Source organism: Ixodes scapularis, unplaced genomic scaffold (assembly GCF_016920785.2).
Source record: "Ixodes scapularis isolate PalLabHiFi unplaced genomic scaffold, ASM1692078v2 PGA_scaffold13__105_contigs__length_92229423, whole genome shotgun sequence".
NCBI lineage: Eukaryota > Metazoa > Arthropoda > Arachnida > Ixodida > Ixodidae > Ixodes > Ixodes scapularis.
Genome location: NW_024609839.1, coordinates 86,493,113 through 86,508,932, shown reverse-complemented (window position 1 = coordinate 86,508,932; position 15,820 = coordinate 86,493,113). Strand labels below are relative to the sequence as shown.

General features: G+C 47.4%; 1 protein-coding gene across 1 annotated transcript; it reads left to right on the top strand.

The window, feature by feature from the left end:
- Positions 1 to 2,226: 2,226 nt before the first annotated feature.
- Positions 2,227 to 14,720, top strand: LOC8029892 (START domain-containing protein 10). Its single transcript, XM_029991291.4, has 6 exons — positions 2,227 to 2,569; positions 2,655 to 2,802; positions 6,007 to 6,110; positions 6,314 to 6,431; positions 7,291 to 7,343; positions 10,840 to 14,720. Exons 1-6 carry the CDS (start codon positions 2,414 to 2,416, stop codon positions 11,062 to 11,064), a joined length of 804 nt encoding a protein of 267 aa, XP_029847151.2. The 5' UTR covers positions 2,227 to 2,413; the 3' UTR covers positions 11,065 to 14,720.
- The last annotated feature ends 1,100 nt before the right edge of the window (positions 14,721 to 15,820 follow it).

Sequence of the window (15,820 nt, the reverse complement as noted above, 5' to 3'; positions counted from 1 at the left end):
CTTAGTTTTCAGATATGTCGTACCAACTCGTCCAAGCTTCGACTTTGCAAACAGACTTGCTACAATCAAAAGGCAGACGTCAACACAGAGAATCGATTTATTGACGTTTGTAAAGCGCTGGACATCCTGACTTGTCCAAGTACCAGCATCGTTTGATCATGCCACAGGCACTTCTGTTGGATGCCGGCGATGCGCCGCCATTTTTGGCTTGTGGCGTAGGCCACATCCAGATGCGCACAGCTCTACGGTCTGCCCTGGCTTTCGGCGATGTGCCGTCACTTGCAAGCATGTTCCTATTGGTCTACGGTAGATACTACACCACCAAGACACTACTTCGGTGGCGACACTCCGACAGTTTTGGCTCAAGTGCGTCCCAGCATGCACCAGTTTGGCGGTACCTTGATTCTTAATAAAATCCATCCAGCGCGTCAACGTTTGCAACTTTAATGCCATTTCTCGACACATGCACCGAGCAGACGACCAGCTTGTCTGCTTGTTGCGTCTGTTAGGAGATGGTGCCACAAGTTACATGCGTCGATGCGTCCGCCACCACCCCTGGCAAGTTTGGTCTTAATTTTCCGCAGGATGGGAGCTATACCTCGAAATTTCACGAGGTAAAATGCACTACTCAAATAAACTTTTGATGAAACTTTGAGCTTGCTGCATGCAGGTATCAATTCTTCTGGCCCATGCTAAAGCCAGCTTCGGTATTTATATGGCACCCTACATTTACTGGACAAGCGTATTGGAGCACGAAGACGTGTGCCAATCGCACGTCGGAACAATAAATGACGTGGTGTCCGATTGGATTGCAAATGAACCTGGTGGCAGGGCTGCCAACACGGAAAGTCAGAATTTCCCTAACAAACGCCTGAAATTTCCCTATTTATTTCCTTCGCTTGCACAAATAATTACGTAATGCTCAATAATCATTGTTTTTTTCATCATTTCCACTTTTACTATGAGAGAATATATTACTAAGTAGCTTTTACGCCTGACGTACGTTTCTCAAGAGTGAGTTCATCGGACCAAAACCGTGACCGAAGCAAATCTGGCGATGGGAAGTATTACCAGGAGATTCAAACTGACGAGTGAAACCCTATCTCGGAAGCAAATTTAGAAGGGGGGGGGGGGGGTGGACCCCCCCCCCTCTAACCCCCCTTCCGCCAGCTGAATGCCTACTGCGTCTCCATGGCCTGACCTATAAATAAATCCCTGTGATGTTATGCACGCCATTAGAATGTGGTACTGCTTGATAACTTCAATAGCGCTTTTCAAAACGAAAGATGTAACACAAGCGAGAGTTCTCGAACTCCAACACAAGAAACTCGATGCACAGTAACTACCAATTTCGTGCACGGCCACGGGACGGCCACCTTGCTTTTAGGCGAATTGCGGTGTAGCTAGCTTTGCAGAGGCTAGCGGCAGCGTGCTGAAGACATCATTTTCGCTCGTTTGTCGTCATTCGCCGAAAAAGTTTAAGACCCTGTGTAAGCATTGAGATTTGCCATTGAGAACACGTGGAAATTTTTATGAACGCAGTGGTGCAGGAAAAGTGCACAACTCGTCAAAAGTAAGTTCCGCCGGTCTTGTGGTGTCATCAAAGCTTTCTTGTCACGCAGAAGTGCTGCGTCTCTGTGCCTTCGCACGCTTGGATACCGATCAGGATTCAACACCGTGTGGATGTGTTTTTCGAGTGCAGTGTGCGTGAAGCCGTACGTGCCTCTGGAGCAGCGTTTTACTTTGCTCTGACGACTGTATTTGTAGCTTGTGGCTCTCGCAGTCCAGAAACGAGCTTGATCCAGCGTCCAGTGGCAACGAAAGAGGGGGGAAGGTACGTCTTTTCAAGTTGTTGGACAGTCTACAGAATACCGTGTGTAAATGCACAAAGACGCAGCATTTCGGCGTGCCAAGGAAGCTTTGATCATGCCATGAGACCGGCGAAACTTGCTCTCTACGAGTTATGCCTTTTTCCTGCAGCACTGCGCTTTCGTCAAATTTCCACGTGTTCTCAACGGCAAGTCTCGGCAGTTACACAGGGTCTTAAAAAAACTTCTTCGGCGAATGACGACAAACAAGTAGAAAACGTGTCTTGAGTATGCTGCCGCCAACCTCTGCAACGATAGCATGGTGGGGGGGGAGGGGCAAGCACTTCCCTTGCGGCCGCGCTTCTCGCGGAAACGGGAAGCGCGGCCGCACACCGCACGTCATTATCGGGCATGCGCAAAAAAAGGCGCTCTCACTCGAATGAACTGGGATCGACATCGACATCGAGCAATGGCAGCTGCGTAATTTTTGCCGTTTGGTTAGCTTTTGAGAAGCAATCGAATTCGAATGAATCGGGTCCCGTTTTTAGCAATTTCGACTTAAAACCTTCGGCGAATTTAAACGTCGGGCAGTCTGCCCAGCGAAAATGGACGTCGGAGAAGTGCGGGTAGCGGACGACGGCGACTTCGAGCGGCTGCGAAACCTGACTGACGAGCATGACGGTTGGAAAGTGGAGTACGAGAAGCGCGACACTAAGGTTTGGACCAAGGGCACCGAACAGACCCAGTTCAAGATGATCAAGGTGAGCCGAACCCCCGGAAGCGCATTACTCTTTTGCGCCGCCGCCCAAACTGATCAACCGACCGCTTTTGTTGCGGCGCCGCCAGCTGCACACGGTCTACGCGGACGTGAGCCCGTCGCTGCTCTTTGACGTGCTCATGGACCCGTTCTACCGCAAGAAGTGGGACGTGCACATGTTGGACAGCTACGACATAGGCTGTCTAAACCCCAACAACGACGTGGGCTATTACGCAGGTAAGGCGAGGGCTGGTTCACACCATTTGCCTTTGAGTGTGCGCACACATACTGGGTGTTTGTGAGAAATCCGAACCCGGCTTTTCGCACCGTAAAAATAAACTCGACATCGCGGAGAGCTCAAAAACTCCGTCAGAACGTAGCCCCAGACGTTCGGGCAAGATGCCAAAGTTTCAGCACCAACCGTTATCGTATTCAAAAGTTATAAGCGTTTTTCTGAAAATTTCAATAGAAAAATGACCGCCGACGGAGCTCTCGAATACGTGGAGCTCTATGGCGCCAGAAACCGAAAATGGGCCCCATTTTCCCATTGGAAATTTCTGAAAATCACTTATAACTTTGTGCCTTGTTGTGCCTAATTAAATTTTCCCTAGATAATTTCTTCTAATCTTCTAGTTGCCTCTTAGTGACTGTAATCCTTTTCTCCTCCATCCTACCATTGTCACCAGCAAAACCCAGGGCCCTGGCCAAATCCGTTACCCCTTCAGGGAGGGCAGGGCGAAGTCCCGTGCACTTCAAAACCAAGTGCTCTAGTTTCTCGCTGTCACTATGGCAGGTGGCACATAATGGCTGTGTTCCAAATCTTACCCAAATTGGCCCGAGTTACTTCGGTAGGTTGTGTCACGTGACAACACAGATTGAAAAACGCTGCATGCGGGTAGGTTTTAAAACGCCAAGGTACAAAACCCTTATTCTGGAGTAAGATCAAGTAAATTTTGGAACATGGCAAATGTGTGTGTGGATGGATGGATTGTAATGGCTATTCCCATTGTAACGGGCGGCAGCTTGCGCCACCTAGCCTAACATTTAAAATTTGTAAAAATTTTGTTTTAACACAACCCCCCTCCCCATTTAAAAAGATACTGAACCGACATTTCGAGCTCACAAAACAAGGCCGGACGGATAGGCGGGTGCTGCAAAACCCGAAAACGTCACTCATACAGCAATATATCTAACGGATCGCCGTATTTTTGGAAAAGAAGTGCGCGATTGAACACGGCTGATGAGGCTGACGAGACAAGGCACGTCACGATTCCCATTCCCTCCTCCTTGCTACGTCCCGTCGAGCTGGTGAACCGAAGCGAAAAGGAGAGAAACGAGGCCGCTTCCCCTCATTCTCACATTCTCCCGGAGGACAATAACTTCAAAGACCTCGCTTGATTGCGCCCTTCTTTTCCAAAAGTATGGCCATCTGTTTGTTATATCGATGTATGAGTGATGTTTTAAAGTTCGTAGCATCCCGCTCAACGTTCCTGTGGCCTTATTTTGCGAAATCTAAATTTTGGTTCAGTATCCCTTTAAAGTGTTTCCTTGCTTATTTTTATCTGTATTTTCACCCCTCCCTAGATCTTTTCCACCAATCTTCCAATCTCCTCTTAGTTACTGCAATTCTTTTCCTATCCATTCGTCCATCCATGTCTGCAAATCCCAGTGCCACCTCTAAATCTATAATCATCCCCCCCCCCCTCCTCCCCCCCCGAAGTGCCTGGGACGAAGCCCCGTGCACCTTAAAATTACATGTTTTATAGTTTCCCTCTCACAGTTGCATATGTTGCATGGTGTCTATTTCCTGGAATTTAGCCCTATATATGTTTTCGTTGTTAGCACCCCCGTTCTAGCGTGAAACACAGCAATGAGCTCCCCAATGAATTATCATACAACTGTTTCTTCTTTATTTCTTGTTTTTGTGCCCTGTATATTGTTAAAGCTGATTTCCCCTTCATTCTTTCTTCCCACAATTTCCTCTTAGTTTCCTTCACTTCCCTTTGTATTGGTATGTTCTGATCGGCCCCATCTTGTTGAATGTATTTAGATCTCAGCTTGCGGGTTTGGTTTGTCCACTTAATGTTTAGACTTTTCATATATAGATACTTGTACACTTTCCGTGCCCACTGTGTATCCTCAATTTCAGCTAGTCTTTTTTCAAAGTTTACTTTACCAATCTCTTTTCTACTCCCGAAAGATGTCCAACCCGTATCCCCCTGTACTCCCTCATTTGGTATATTCCCATGTGCCCCCCAATGCCAACCTACCCACACTCTTTTGCTGTATCTCTAAACCTGCCTGGATTTCTGACCTCATACACAGTACCACATTCTCAAATGACAGTCCTGGCACCATGACTCCCTTCCATACACCCCTAACAACTTCATATCTGTTATAGTTCCAGAGTGCCCTGTGTTTCATAATAGCTGAATCTCGTTTCCCCTTCTTTATTACAATATCTTCATGTTCTTTTAAATACACGCTTCCCTCATTTAACCATGCTGCCAGATATTTGTACTTTTCTACGTGTTCTATAACTGTGTCCTGTATCTCCAGGGGTTCGCCCTTCTTGTCGTTGAAAACTATTATACCAGACCTTTACATTAACCCTGGCAATACTTGATTTACTTTATGTCCTTCCTCCATGTAATTCAGGTCAAAACCTAGGTTGCACTGATTTAATCTTTTTTCCATCTCACTGAGGTGTATATCATAAAGAGCAGGGGAGACAATGGGCAACCCTAGGGTGCCTACATGTTTCCAGCGACGGGAACATGTAGGCACCCTAGGCAACCCTGTCTAAGACCTCTTTTTATTGCTGCTGGTCTTGTAGTTTCGGCTCCCCATGTTGTAGCCACTCTATTCTCCATGTAGACCCGCCCTAGAAACTTAACCATGGTTCCCCCTAGCCCATATCCTTTCAGTTGGTCCCAGAGTTTTTCTTGATTCACATTGTCATATACCCCTTTGATGTCCAAAAATGCTACCCATAATGGCCTTTGACTTGTCATTGCTATCTCTATGCACTGGGTGATTATGAATAATTTATCATCTAGCCATCTATCCCTCCACCTACACCACCATGGTTGCCAGTCTTAGAGCCTATAAATGTGAGCACATTCTGAGCATGCATAGTGAACAGTGGACTCAAGTATGGCATCCAGTGAATACCCCTTTATATGCAGATCTAAAGTTTACAGGGCTACCTGAACGAGGGCGCCAGCGTTGTGGCTAGGTGGCGCAAGCCACTGCCCAATTACAAGGGTTTGGCCGCATCCATCCATTTATCCATCCATCCTGAGTGTCGTAAGTGGTTCAACGAGGTTGAAGTGGTTACGAGGGAGTGCATGCACATCAGCACGCTCAAACGCAAACTTGTGAAGCAGCCTTTCCCCGGTCGCAATGCCGGTCCCAATGGTGTTGTGGCGTTCCTTGCAGTGCGATCTCCGCCGCCGCTTAGGAACAGAGACTTCGTCCTGCAGCGCTCGTGGCTGGAAACGGGGAAGGAGATTCTCATCATCAACCACTCTGTGTTCCACCAGGCGAGTGAACCACCACCGTTGCTTGGTGGGGTTTTGTAAAGAGTCCATTGCAAACTAGTTGCTGGTGTTGCGCAGTCACGTCTCCCCGAGGTTCTTGCATCATTAGTGGTTTGTGTAGGGTTTTTTGTGGTTTTTGCAAACGTTTGGAGACGTTTAGGTACGAAAGTGTATTGCTGCTGAGTGCATGCCTTCCCGCCCCGCAGTCGGTGCCGCCGAAGAAGGGGTTCATCAGGGCCACCTCGTACCTGACGGGAATCGTGGTGCGGCCGAGCGGGCGCTCCGGATGCAGCCTCAGCTACGTCACGCAGTGCGACCCCAAAGGCCAGTCTGAACGTCTTTGTGCAAAATGATGTGAACTGTCTGCGGTAATGCAGTGAGGCCGAAATTTAGTTCCCTTTTCTTTTGCAGTGTGTTCAAAGATTTCTGATAGATAAATTCTTTGGCACTTGTTTTTGGCCTTTGTATTGCATATTAAATTTATAGGGCACATAAAAAATATATATATTTTCAAATCATTTGTTTGTTTGTTTTTTTCAAAATTTTTGCGGTAGGCAAAGGGTTAAACAACTTCATTTTTTTAGATGGTATTGGAGAATATTTCGCGGTCACATAATTTCGCGATTTGGAGTGGTATGCTATACATGGGTTGCCATGGGGTAATTAATTTGTGTCATCAATTTTTTGCAATATTTTTTAATTTTGTTAAAACAACTAACTTTCTAAAATTATTAGGTCGTTTACAGTATTTGGTTCCTCTGAAGGCTTGTCCCCCTACTACGATCAGGAACACCTATGGTAGAAAACCTTACTTGGGGCAGGAAAGAGTGGAGTTTCCAGACGAGACATCTCTTAGGGCCGTTGAATTACTGCCAAAGGATACACGAGGGAATGAAAAATGTGAGGGCAAGAAACTGGCTCGAAGAAAGACTAGACAGAAAATGCTTTACTCTTAGCTTAGTATATTGTGCACTTAAATCAGAAAAAAATGCAATTGGTGTCTTCCTTACAATCCTAATAATTGCTCGTCTTTCAGTCATTCGCATGCAAAGAAGCGACAGAAATGTTGGTTGCCACAGTTCCCCATCACATCTTGCAAGGCTTGATTTGAGTTGTGAAATTTCTAAAGCAAGCTTGTTGTAAGCTTACCGAGTTGTCTGGTTTTGTTTTTGTTTTTTTGTAGGTGCCCTGCCTGCCTGGTTTGTCAACAAGCTTACCAAGATATTTGCACCAAAGGTAATGCTTTGTGCATATACTAGGTCCTTTGGTAAAACAATCCAACATTTGTTTTGTGCCTTACAAAGGTGTGCTTCTTCATAGCACTAGTTTGCAGTTCTGAATGCAGAGGTCAGAGTCAGTTCTAGGACTCCAGAAAGTGTATTTGTAACTGTGGTTTCAGTTACCGAAATGGTGAGTGAGACAGACAGGCTGGGGACCAGGTTTCAGCTATAAGGTAATGATGTTTTAATGAGACATGATTTGAATGGTAGCGTTCGATGGTAAGTCCCATTCTGTCTCTGCCGCATGTGTCCGCAGGTCCCCCTTATATAGCTGCGGTGACATGACGATATTGCAGTGATGTGATTGCTGTGCCAATTGCGCCAAACTGCGCCAAGGGGCTAACCCTGCTACATTTTGCCAAGATATGGGTAATCTGCGCCAGGCTTGTGCCAAAAGACCAATTTTGGTCGTCTTTCAAAACCGAAACTAAACTGAGTAACGTAATTGATCGTGCATGAGCTAGGTAGCGCAAGCGGCCGCCCAACAAAAAGTACCCTGTATCAATCGGCCATCCGGTCTTGCATAGTTTTTCCCGCCACCTCTCGTTTCACGCTCTCGTCGTTCATGTGTCTCGTCTCGGGGTCCACATCACAAGAGCGAATGACGTTTTAGCGAACAGCGACATTTGAGCGAATCGACGGTTTAGCAAATAACAGGGGTGCACGTTAACCCATCCGCCGCGCTGCGCTTTACGTCGCTTCGCGGCGACTAGTCTGCGGCGGCTCATTACAAAAATGCGAACCCACTTGGCCCACCCGAAAATGCCGCTTCGTGGCATCCGACTATTCGCTAAAGTGTCATTCGGTGAAACGTGGGCGTTCGCTAAAGCGTCATTCGATCAAGTGAGTGCTTCCTCTTGTCTCGCGTCTTTTTTTTTTTTTTTAATTTCAACGATAGATGCGGGCGTGTGTTGACACTTCAGTGCTTCAGTCGTTGTACAAAGCACTCCAAGTACTTTTTAACCCTGACTCGCGATGTCTTGTTTTGGCCTGACTTGCTCAGGTTCCTTTTTTCTGTGTGTTTAGCTTGTACCTTGCCTGCCGGTTTGGCAAGCACGTGCCGCTGGACTGTTTTTTGTCGTATGCTGGACAATTACATTTTGCACACAATTTTGGAACCGGTTGGTGACGGAGCGGAGTGGCATGGTGTCTGTTTCGATCGAACAGCCATCTCCGCTCGCGCAACGAAGCACGTGCAAATGCAAGCCTGCCGAAGTCGCCCTCATGTGCATGCGAACATGACTGCGCGACAGAGGCTCCAGCCGGGACGCTTGCAACCCATTGTTTTACGTTTGTTTACTTTTGACGAAAATCGGGCACGTCGGGAACCAGTAAAACGGTGGCAAGCGGTTTTTCGGAATTGCTCGGCAACGGCCGCAGCACTGTTCACTTGTGGGATGTCTCAATGTCTCTTTGGAGACATTGAAAGTGGGAATTCATTACTAGCCAAAGGCAAAGCGAGGCTTGCAGCAGCCTTGTAGAAAGTTTGGAAAAGCAAAAAGAAAAGCACCCGCTAGTCTTAATGCACCTTTGTCTTGTGTACAATTTCGCATTGCGCTGCAGTAGTTACGTGTTTCATCAGTCGAAGAGAGCTTCCATTTATTATATTATATAACTACGGTAGCCAAGCTAATGCTGTGATATTTACTAATAAGCTGGTCATTTTCAAATAAATTTTAATATGTGCAGTTTGGTTCTTATTTATCTATAACAGGGGTGGCCAAGCTGCGGCTCTTCGCGTGTTAAACTGCGGCTCGCAACTCCCTTCCCTCCCCCCCCCCCCCCCCCCCCCCCCCCGCCCTCTCCCGCCTTCCTTCCGGTCACGCGAGTACTTCCCCAAAAAGAGAAATGGAACGCGTTTCAATTCGAAAGACGGGTTGCAGTTTGGTAGTTTTGTGCTACTACTACCTTATGTACAGTTGGACTGCTTTTGACTCGGATAGATTGAAAGTAGTTCAAGTTTCGTTTATTGCTCTGGACAAAAGTTTGTGCCCCCCCCCCCCGTGGCTCTTGGAAGTTTCGTGGTTTTGTCTGCGGCTCTTAGGCCGGGTCAGCCTGGCCACCCCTGATTTTTAATGTTACATATATATGTAGAATTTAACTGAACCATTGTAAAATGTGTCATGTCATTGGCATTTCAGTTACATGTTGAAAGACATGTAACTGAAATTGACCTTGACTGAAATTGACCTTGACCGTAACTGAAATCGAACTTGACCTTAATTTGTTTATTGTGGCGAACGAAGTGTTCTTCGTTCGTCCGGCACTTAAAAGGAATATGTTTATTTTTCTAAGAATATCTGCTCCAAAAGCCACTTTTTCTGCTCCGAAACACTGTTTTGGCTGCTCCAAAAGCAACTTTTGCTGCTCCAAAACACTGTTTTGGCTGCTCCAAAAGGTGCTCCAAAACGGCTTAGGCCAATCGCATCAATGATATTGCTTCACCGGCGGGATCCTGATTTGGTTGGAGGTTGCTGTCGGCATCCATGAAAATGAGGTCCAACAGCCCCTGTCATTCACCTGGAGATATGTGGCTTCGCAGCAGCATGAAGACCAATTGACGTTGGTTACTTCGGCAGATGTTAAAAAGCCTTGGTTCCGGGCCTTCAAGGGGGTCTCTGTCGAGCGATGGTGTTGCGGACCGACCCTGTTAAGTGTGCCATAGTTGGAGCACAGCCTCGCCGGGTTAAGGAACGTAACAGTGAGCTGGTGAAGACCTTATTATCTAGAGTGCGAGGCTGTGGCGGTGGAAAGTTATTCTATTACAAGGTGTCCACACTGTTGGTTGCCACAAACTCGGAGGATTTGGTTGTGTCTTCGTGAACGTTTTGAGTTTCGTCTGCAATGGGCTGTCTGAACTTCGGGTATGTCAGGGTGCAGTGGAGAAGATGCTTGTATGAAGAGGTTTTTGCATATGTGAGTAAGTTGTGTTTGAGGCACATGATATTTGCTAGTTCCCTGCCACAGCCTCGAGTATAAGACGACAGGTGTTCGTGCTGATCCGATTTAATGCATTCCGAGAATGCTTTAATCGGATGTTCATTGCGTGTTTTTTTTTTCCTTGCTTTTGTTTTGTCAGGATGCTGAAGAGTACTTGTTAAGGTGGAAGCTTGAGCGAGTTGGTGATTTGTTTTCGGCATCAGAGCAATGAAGACCACGACAACAGAACAGAGACACAGAAAGACAACGAAAGGTGTTAGCTAATAACTCATCTATGTTCAACTTCTTAGAAATGAACATAGATCGTCGGTGCCCTTGTGTTCATCTTAGAAGATGAACATAGATGGTCAGCACCCTTGTTCAATTCAACTTACAACCCATTTAGTCTCATCTTCTAAGATGAACATATATGAGTTGTTTGTGTGTCTTTCTGTGTGTGTCTCCTCTGTTGTCCTGCTGCTGCTGCCCATCAAGAATGCTGTTTGTCCATGCCGGGACGCGTGCCTGCGCAGATGGTGAAGAAGCTGCACAAGGCGTGCCTGGGCTACACCGCCTGGAAGGCCAGCCACCAGCCAGGCTTGAAGCCGTGGCTACACCCCGACCAGGTCATCCTGCCCAAACTGGACGTGTCCTCCTGCGTCAGCGTGGGCCAGCAGGACACTGCGGATGAGAACCTAGACGAGAGCCTGCTCCAGGAGCAGGAGGGCAGTGACTTCTGCGAGCTGGACCACGCCTAGGCGCTCCGGCCACCTGCCTTGGGACGCCGTCCCCTTTGTGCCATTTCTGAGCAACGACGATGAAAAGAGCTTGACCGGTACTCCCAAGGCCCGCTTCAAATGGGGCAAGTTTTCCCAGCGCCTCAACATGGCAACTTCAGCCCCATGGTTCTTCCGCCTTCCCCTGCAGCAACTGGTCAAGCTGGACTTCGTCATTAAGATTCTAGCTTTCTCGCACTATTTAGATACAAAGTTGCACAATAATAATGAGTTTTTTTTTTTTTTTTATATTATTTAAAAGCATTGAGAACATTATCGGATTTTCCTTAAACCGTTCTGCTGGGAAAATTATGTACTGCGAATTGAAACCGAGTGTTAACATTGTCACCCCCCTCCCCCCAAGGAGGTCACACGAGAATATTGCGTCCCTGACTGGTTGCTGTTGCCCGAGACATCTGCGAGTTGTTAGAGTTGCTCACCCGTTTCGAGCCGAACTCGATCCCAGCAATTTGTGTTGCTGCGCAAGGATCTAGGGAGAATGACTCGAGAGCAAACCCCAAAATTGCTGGAAAAATTGCCCAGTCTGAAGTGGGCCATAACGGTTTATCAATCAGTCTCTTTGTTCTACAGCACCTGGAAAGGGCCATTCTCGAGTTGCAATGCGTGCGCCTGCTTCCTAAGGTTAAAGGAAGTGCGATGCCCGTTGCTCAAGTCTTCTGTCGGCACTGTGGCGCTTGTCGATTGGCCGCAGCTGGTCCCGGTAGAATGTTTCTGTTCGGCCTGAGAAAGCGCAGCCAGTCGGAAGTGACGTCCAGTGATGTCGTTTTGCAGGTTTGATGGAGCCGAGGTCTTGCCGAGCCAACGCTCATTTTGTCACGAGGCTTGTCCAGGGAATTGGTATTGCGCTGCAGGTCTGCCAGCGTGCTGTGCCGCTGCTCCAGTGGTTCGGGGCGTGTGTCGTCGTGTGCCATTTTCCAAAGGTGGCCAGGCGGCTTAGAATTGCCGTTTTGGAACTGGAGTGCTAGCCTTTTCTCCTCCCAGCTGCAGCACAGATTCCGAGAGTCCTGAACTCTGGCAAGAGGAATTGACATGTTCTCTTCTGGTCACCTTCAGTGGGAACTATGTTTCTACCATGGGCCTTTCTGCAGTAAAGTCGTTTGGGGATCCCCATTCTGGAAATTTAACGAGCGCATTAACCTTAAATATGGCAACTGGCTTCCTTTGGAAGTTCTACGGTGGAATTTGGTTGATGCACTCTCGGTTTCCAAGTTTTCCCATCTGTTAAAGCCAGTTCACACGTACACCACACTGCTGACTTATCTCATCGCTAAGAGGCCCGCATGTACACCAGTCCCATTGAGCTCCCGTGAACAGGCTTTAAAGGGATTTAGGCCTTCACAATCCCTCGTTCACCTTTTTAATCTTTTCCTGACGTGCGTGTGTGCATGCTTCTGGTGTGCTCAGTTTCCCTGATTCCACTACTAGTTTTATTCTGCGTGAAGTTCATAGTCGTGCACGCATGTGTGGACTATGGAATATGACTATGAACAAACCGGCGTGAGAAGGAGAGCAGCTGATTCTGGGAGCTGCATCTGTGGGCCTTAATAGGTGTTACCGGTTGTCACGTTATTCTGGATTATACATTGTTTTACCGCAGTCTCCCAAAACATAAATCCGTGAGGTTCTACGGTATTTTTAACTTTCCCCACCAGTGCTTTCCCCATCTCTTTCTCTAGCTTCGTGCGAGCAGCAACTAAAGATGCTGGGGAACATAATTACGGCATCCTTTGTCTAGAGTTACTGGCAGGCAGAATGCCGGTCTGCACATAGCTTTGCCTGGCACACATTGTCAGTGTGCTACTCAAACGCACGACACATAGCTTTGCCTGGCACACATTGTCAGTGTGCTACTCAAACGCACGACGCAAGTTTGTCTGCTTCCGGTCATTCTCTTACTGGAGAAGGCGAGGAGGCTGAGCAGCCAGCGGGCTTTCACTTGACAGAGTTGAAGGCCTGGAGCCGCCGGGTCACGACGCCGTACGAGAGTGCTTTTGTCTTGTATTGCCGTACTGTCCAGCTGAGGTACTTTGTTACTGGACCGCCAAGTGCCATTGAGTGCTGAGAGGACTAGGTATGATACAGTCGTGCCTCCTTAACATGGACACCTCAGCTTTCCTGCAAGTCGTCCGTGTGTGTCATCCATAAAAACATGCATTTAGCCAGTTCATGCCCAAAAAGTTTGTCTATAAAGTGGGGTATCCCGTTTTTTAGACAATTAACAGCGTCCATATTAATCAGACATGGCTAGATCACGTGAAGTTACATACTTCCGGACAACTTTCTGTGACTGTGCAGCAGGAGCTGTGGGTGGTCGTGCACCTTGAGTGCCGATCGAAGCTGTGCACGTGCGCTCTTCACTTCATCTGAAGTGCCAAAGAAAGTTGTTTGGGTGTATAGACTTGCTCATGTTTTGGTCAGTCTGCCTGGCCTTCCTGTCGTCAGTACCGGGAATCTCTCGGGTCTCCGTTGTCACGCCTCGCCGGTTCCAAGGCCGAGTGTGATTGTGATCGTTATGCTTCTGAGGCTGGACACGACGAGCATGAAAAGCAATACGGAAGAGAGCAGCATGCATGGTGACACTGCACTCGTATTCTAGAAAGATGAAAAGCAATAACGGCGTATCAAATTCTTGACTCCTTGGCTTTCCTGTTGACAGTGGAGGTTGTTAACATTTGAATGTGTATGTGTGTCTGCACTATTCTGAGAGTTTATGCACTATTTTAAACCGGTTAGGGAATTTTCTAGTCATTTGTCGGCTTTAAAAGAGACTGCTTGCTCGCCACTGTACATACAATGAGCGACGCAGTTAGGATGAACAAGTCCGTTTTTCCCCCATTTGTCTGTGATTTAGTGCAGTGGAGTGCGCGTACGTGGCGCCGTACCCTCCAACACTTGGCATTGACTATTTCGTGCCACACTCGCAGGGATAGCATAGCTTCCGCAGTAATGCAGCCTGTTCTTGCTGCGAGAGCATGTGACTTTGTCTCGAGTTACATTCACATGCGCCCAAACAACTATCCTTGACAGAGTTGGAACACTGCAGAAGCCATGCTAACCTTGACAGCATAGCACAAAATAGTTGATGATGTGTACAGGCGATAACTTCGGTGCTCAGCACTGCTCTACTCGGAAGTGGCTATATCGCGTTCACAGTAACTGTGTTGTGCGGTGCCCTATAACAGTTCACTGTTGCTCAGCTTGTGAGGAGCAGGACGACAGTGTCTTTCTCTGCATGTGCTGGATCTGAATTACGAATTCAGCCAGTTGGAGCATTGTGAGATGTCGGTATCCCAAAGATTTACTTAATAGCTGTCATACACAAGAGGTCTGGGCTTCCACGGGTTCAAGTTTACGCACTGTTGGCCTGTATTTTTGGCAAGTGACGAGCATTGTTAATGTGCTTGCCAATCCGACAGTTGTTTGAAGTCTGCTGATGAACAATCCGCCTTTCTCTAGATCGATGACATTCCTGATGAATGCCTACACCCTCCTTTCACCTTTACAGTGTAAATGTTTCAGCAGCATAGATTTAGCCACTTCAGTCAGCATCGGTGTATCAGCTCAGCATGCATCCACGGTCTTGGAGCCATCCAATAAAGAGTCTGCTGACCAGTGAACTATCTTGTATATGGTGATTATGTGTGCTGAATGTGGATGTGACGGATGTCTGTTTTATTGTAACTTGCTCTGCAGCCGGCCAGTTAATGAAAACTTCAACAGCCAGGGGTAGAGATGATTCAAGTTTCTAGATAAATGTGCTTCATGCTTCTTAGAAATGCCAACATTCTTTGTGGTGGTAGTGCTTGGATTCTAAGAATAAAATGGACTGGAAGGCGGCGCTCCTTTCTCAAGATGTGCTTTCTCATGTAGTCTTATAAAAGATGTCGCACACATTATGATAGACCTAGAGCCACTAAATGAGCTATGCTTAGAGTATGCGGAGAGTAGGTCGTCTGCTGCTTGCGCAGGAGTTGTGGTGACGTCGGAACGATGCTGAGCTCCGATTGGCTTTGATTGAAAGATAGTGGGTAGACCTCAATGCTAGATGCTTTGAGGTCTACCCACTATTTTTCAATCGGCCAGTAAGAGCTCGGCATTCTGACACTGCAACCCCTGTGCAAGAAGCAAACAAACTTGCATTTCATATTGGCACTCTAGAGCCTCTAAATAAGTTACGCTTAGAGTATCGGCGCTCCTAGAGCTATAAAATGAGCTATGCTTAGCGTAACGACACTCCTAGAGCCACTAAATGAGCTGCGCTTAGAGTATCGGCACTCCGTTCCCCGACGTTGCTGTGGGCGCCGCCATTTTGGCTCGTGTGCAGAGCAGACGCAACTGCGGATCGTCATGATTCACAAGTGTGAATTCCTCAGCATTAGAATCGGTGTTAGGAAGGTCATGTAACATTGCTTTGCTCTGTCGCGAACTGTTTAAACATTTGTGGAGGGCGGAAAAGTGCTTCCTGTGATTTCAGATAAAGCTTCAGATAACTGGCAACCATGATTTTAAGACACAATATGGCCAAGTGGCGTTACTCTGAAGCGTAGCTTATTTAGTGGCACTAGACACTCCATTACCCGATCTGCTAGTGGGTGCTGCCATCTTGGTGCTTGGGGCAGAGCAGATGTAGCTGTCACAATTCAAAAATGGGACTTCCTCAGCTTCACAGGATGGTAATCGTACTGCTCTGTCGCGAAATTTTATAGCATTCTGGAGG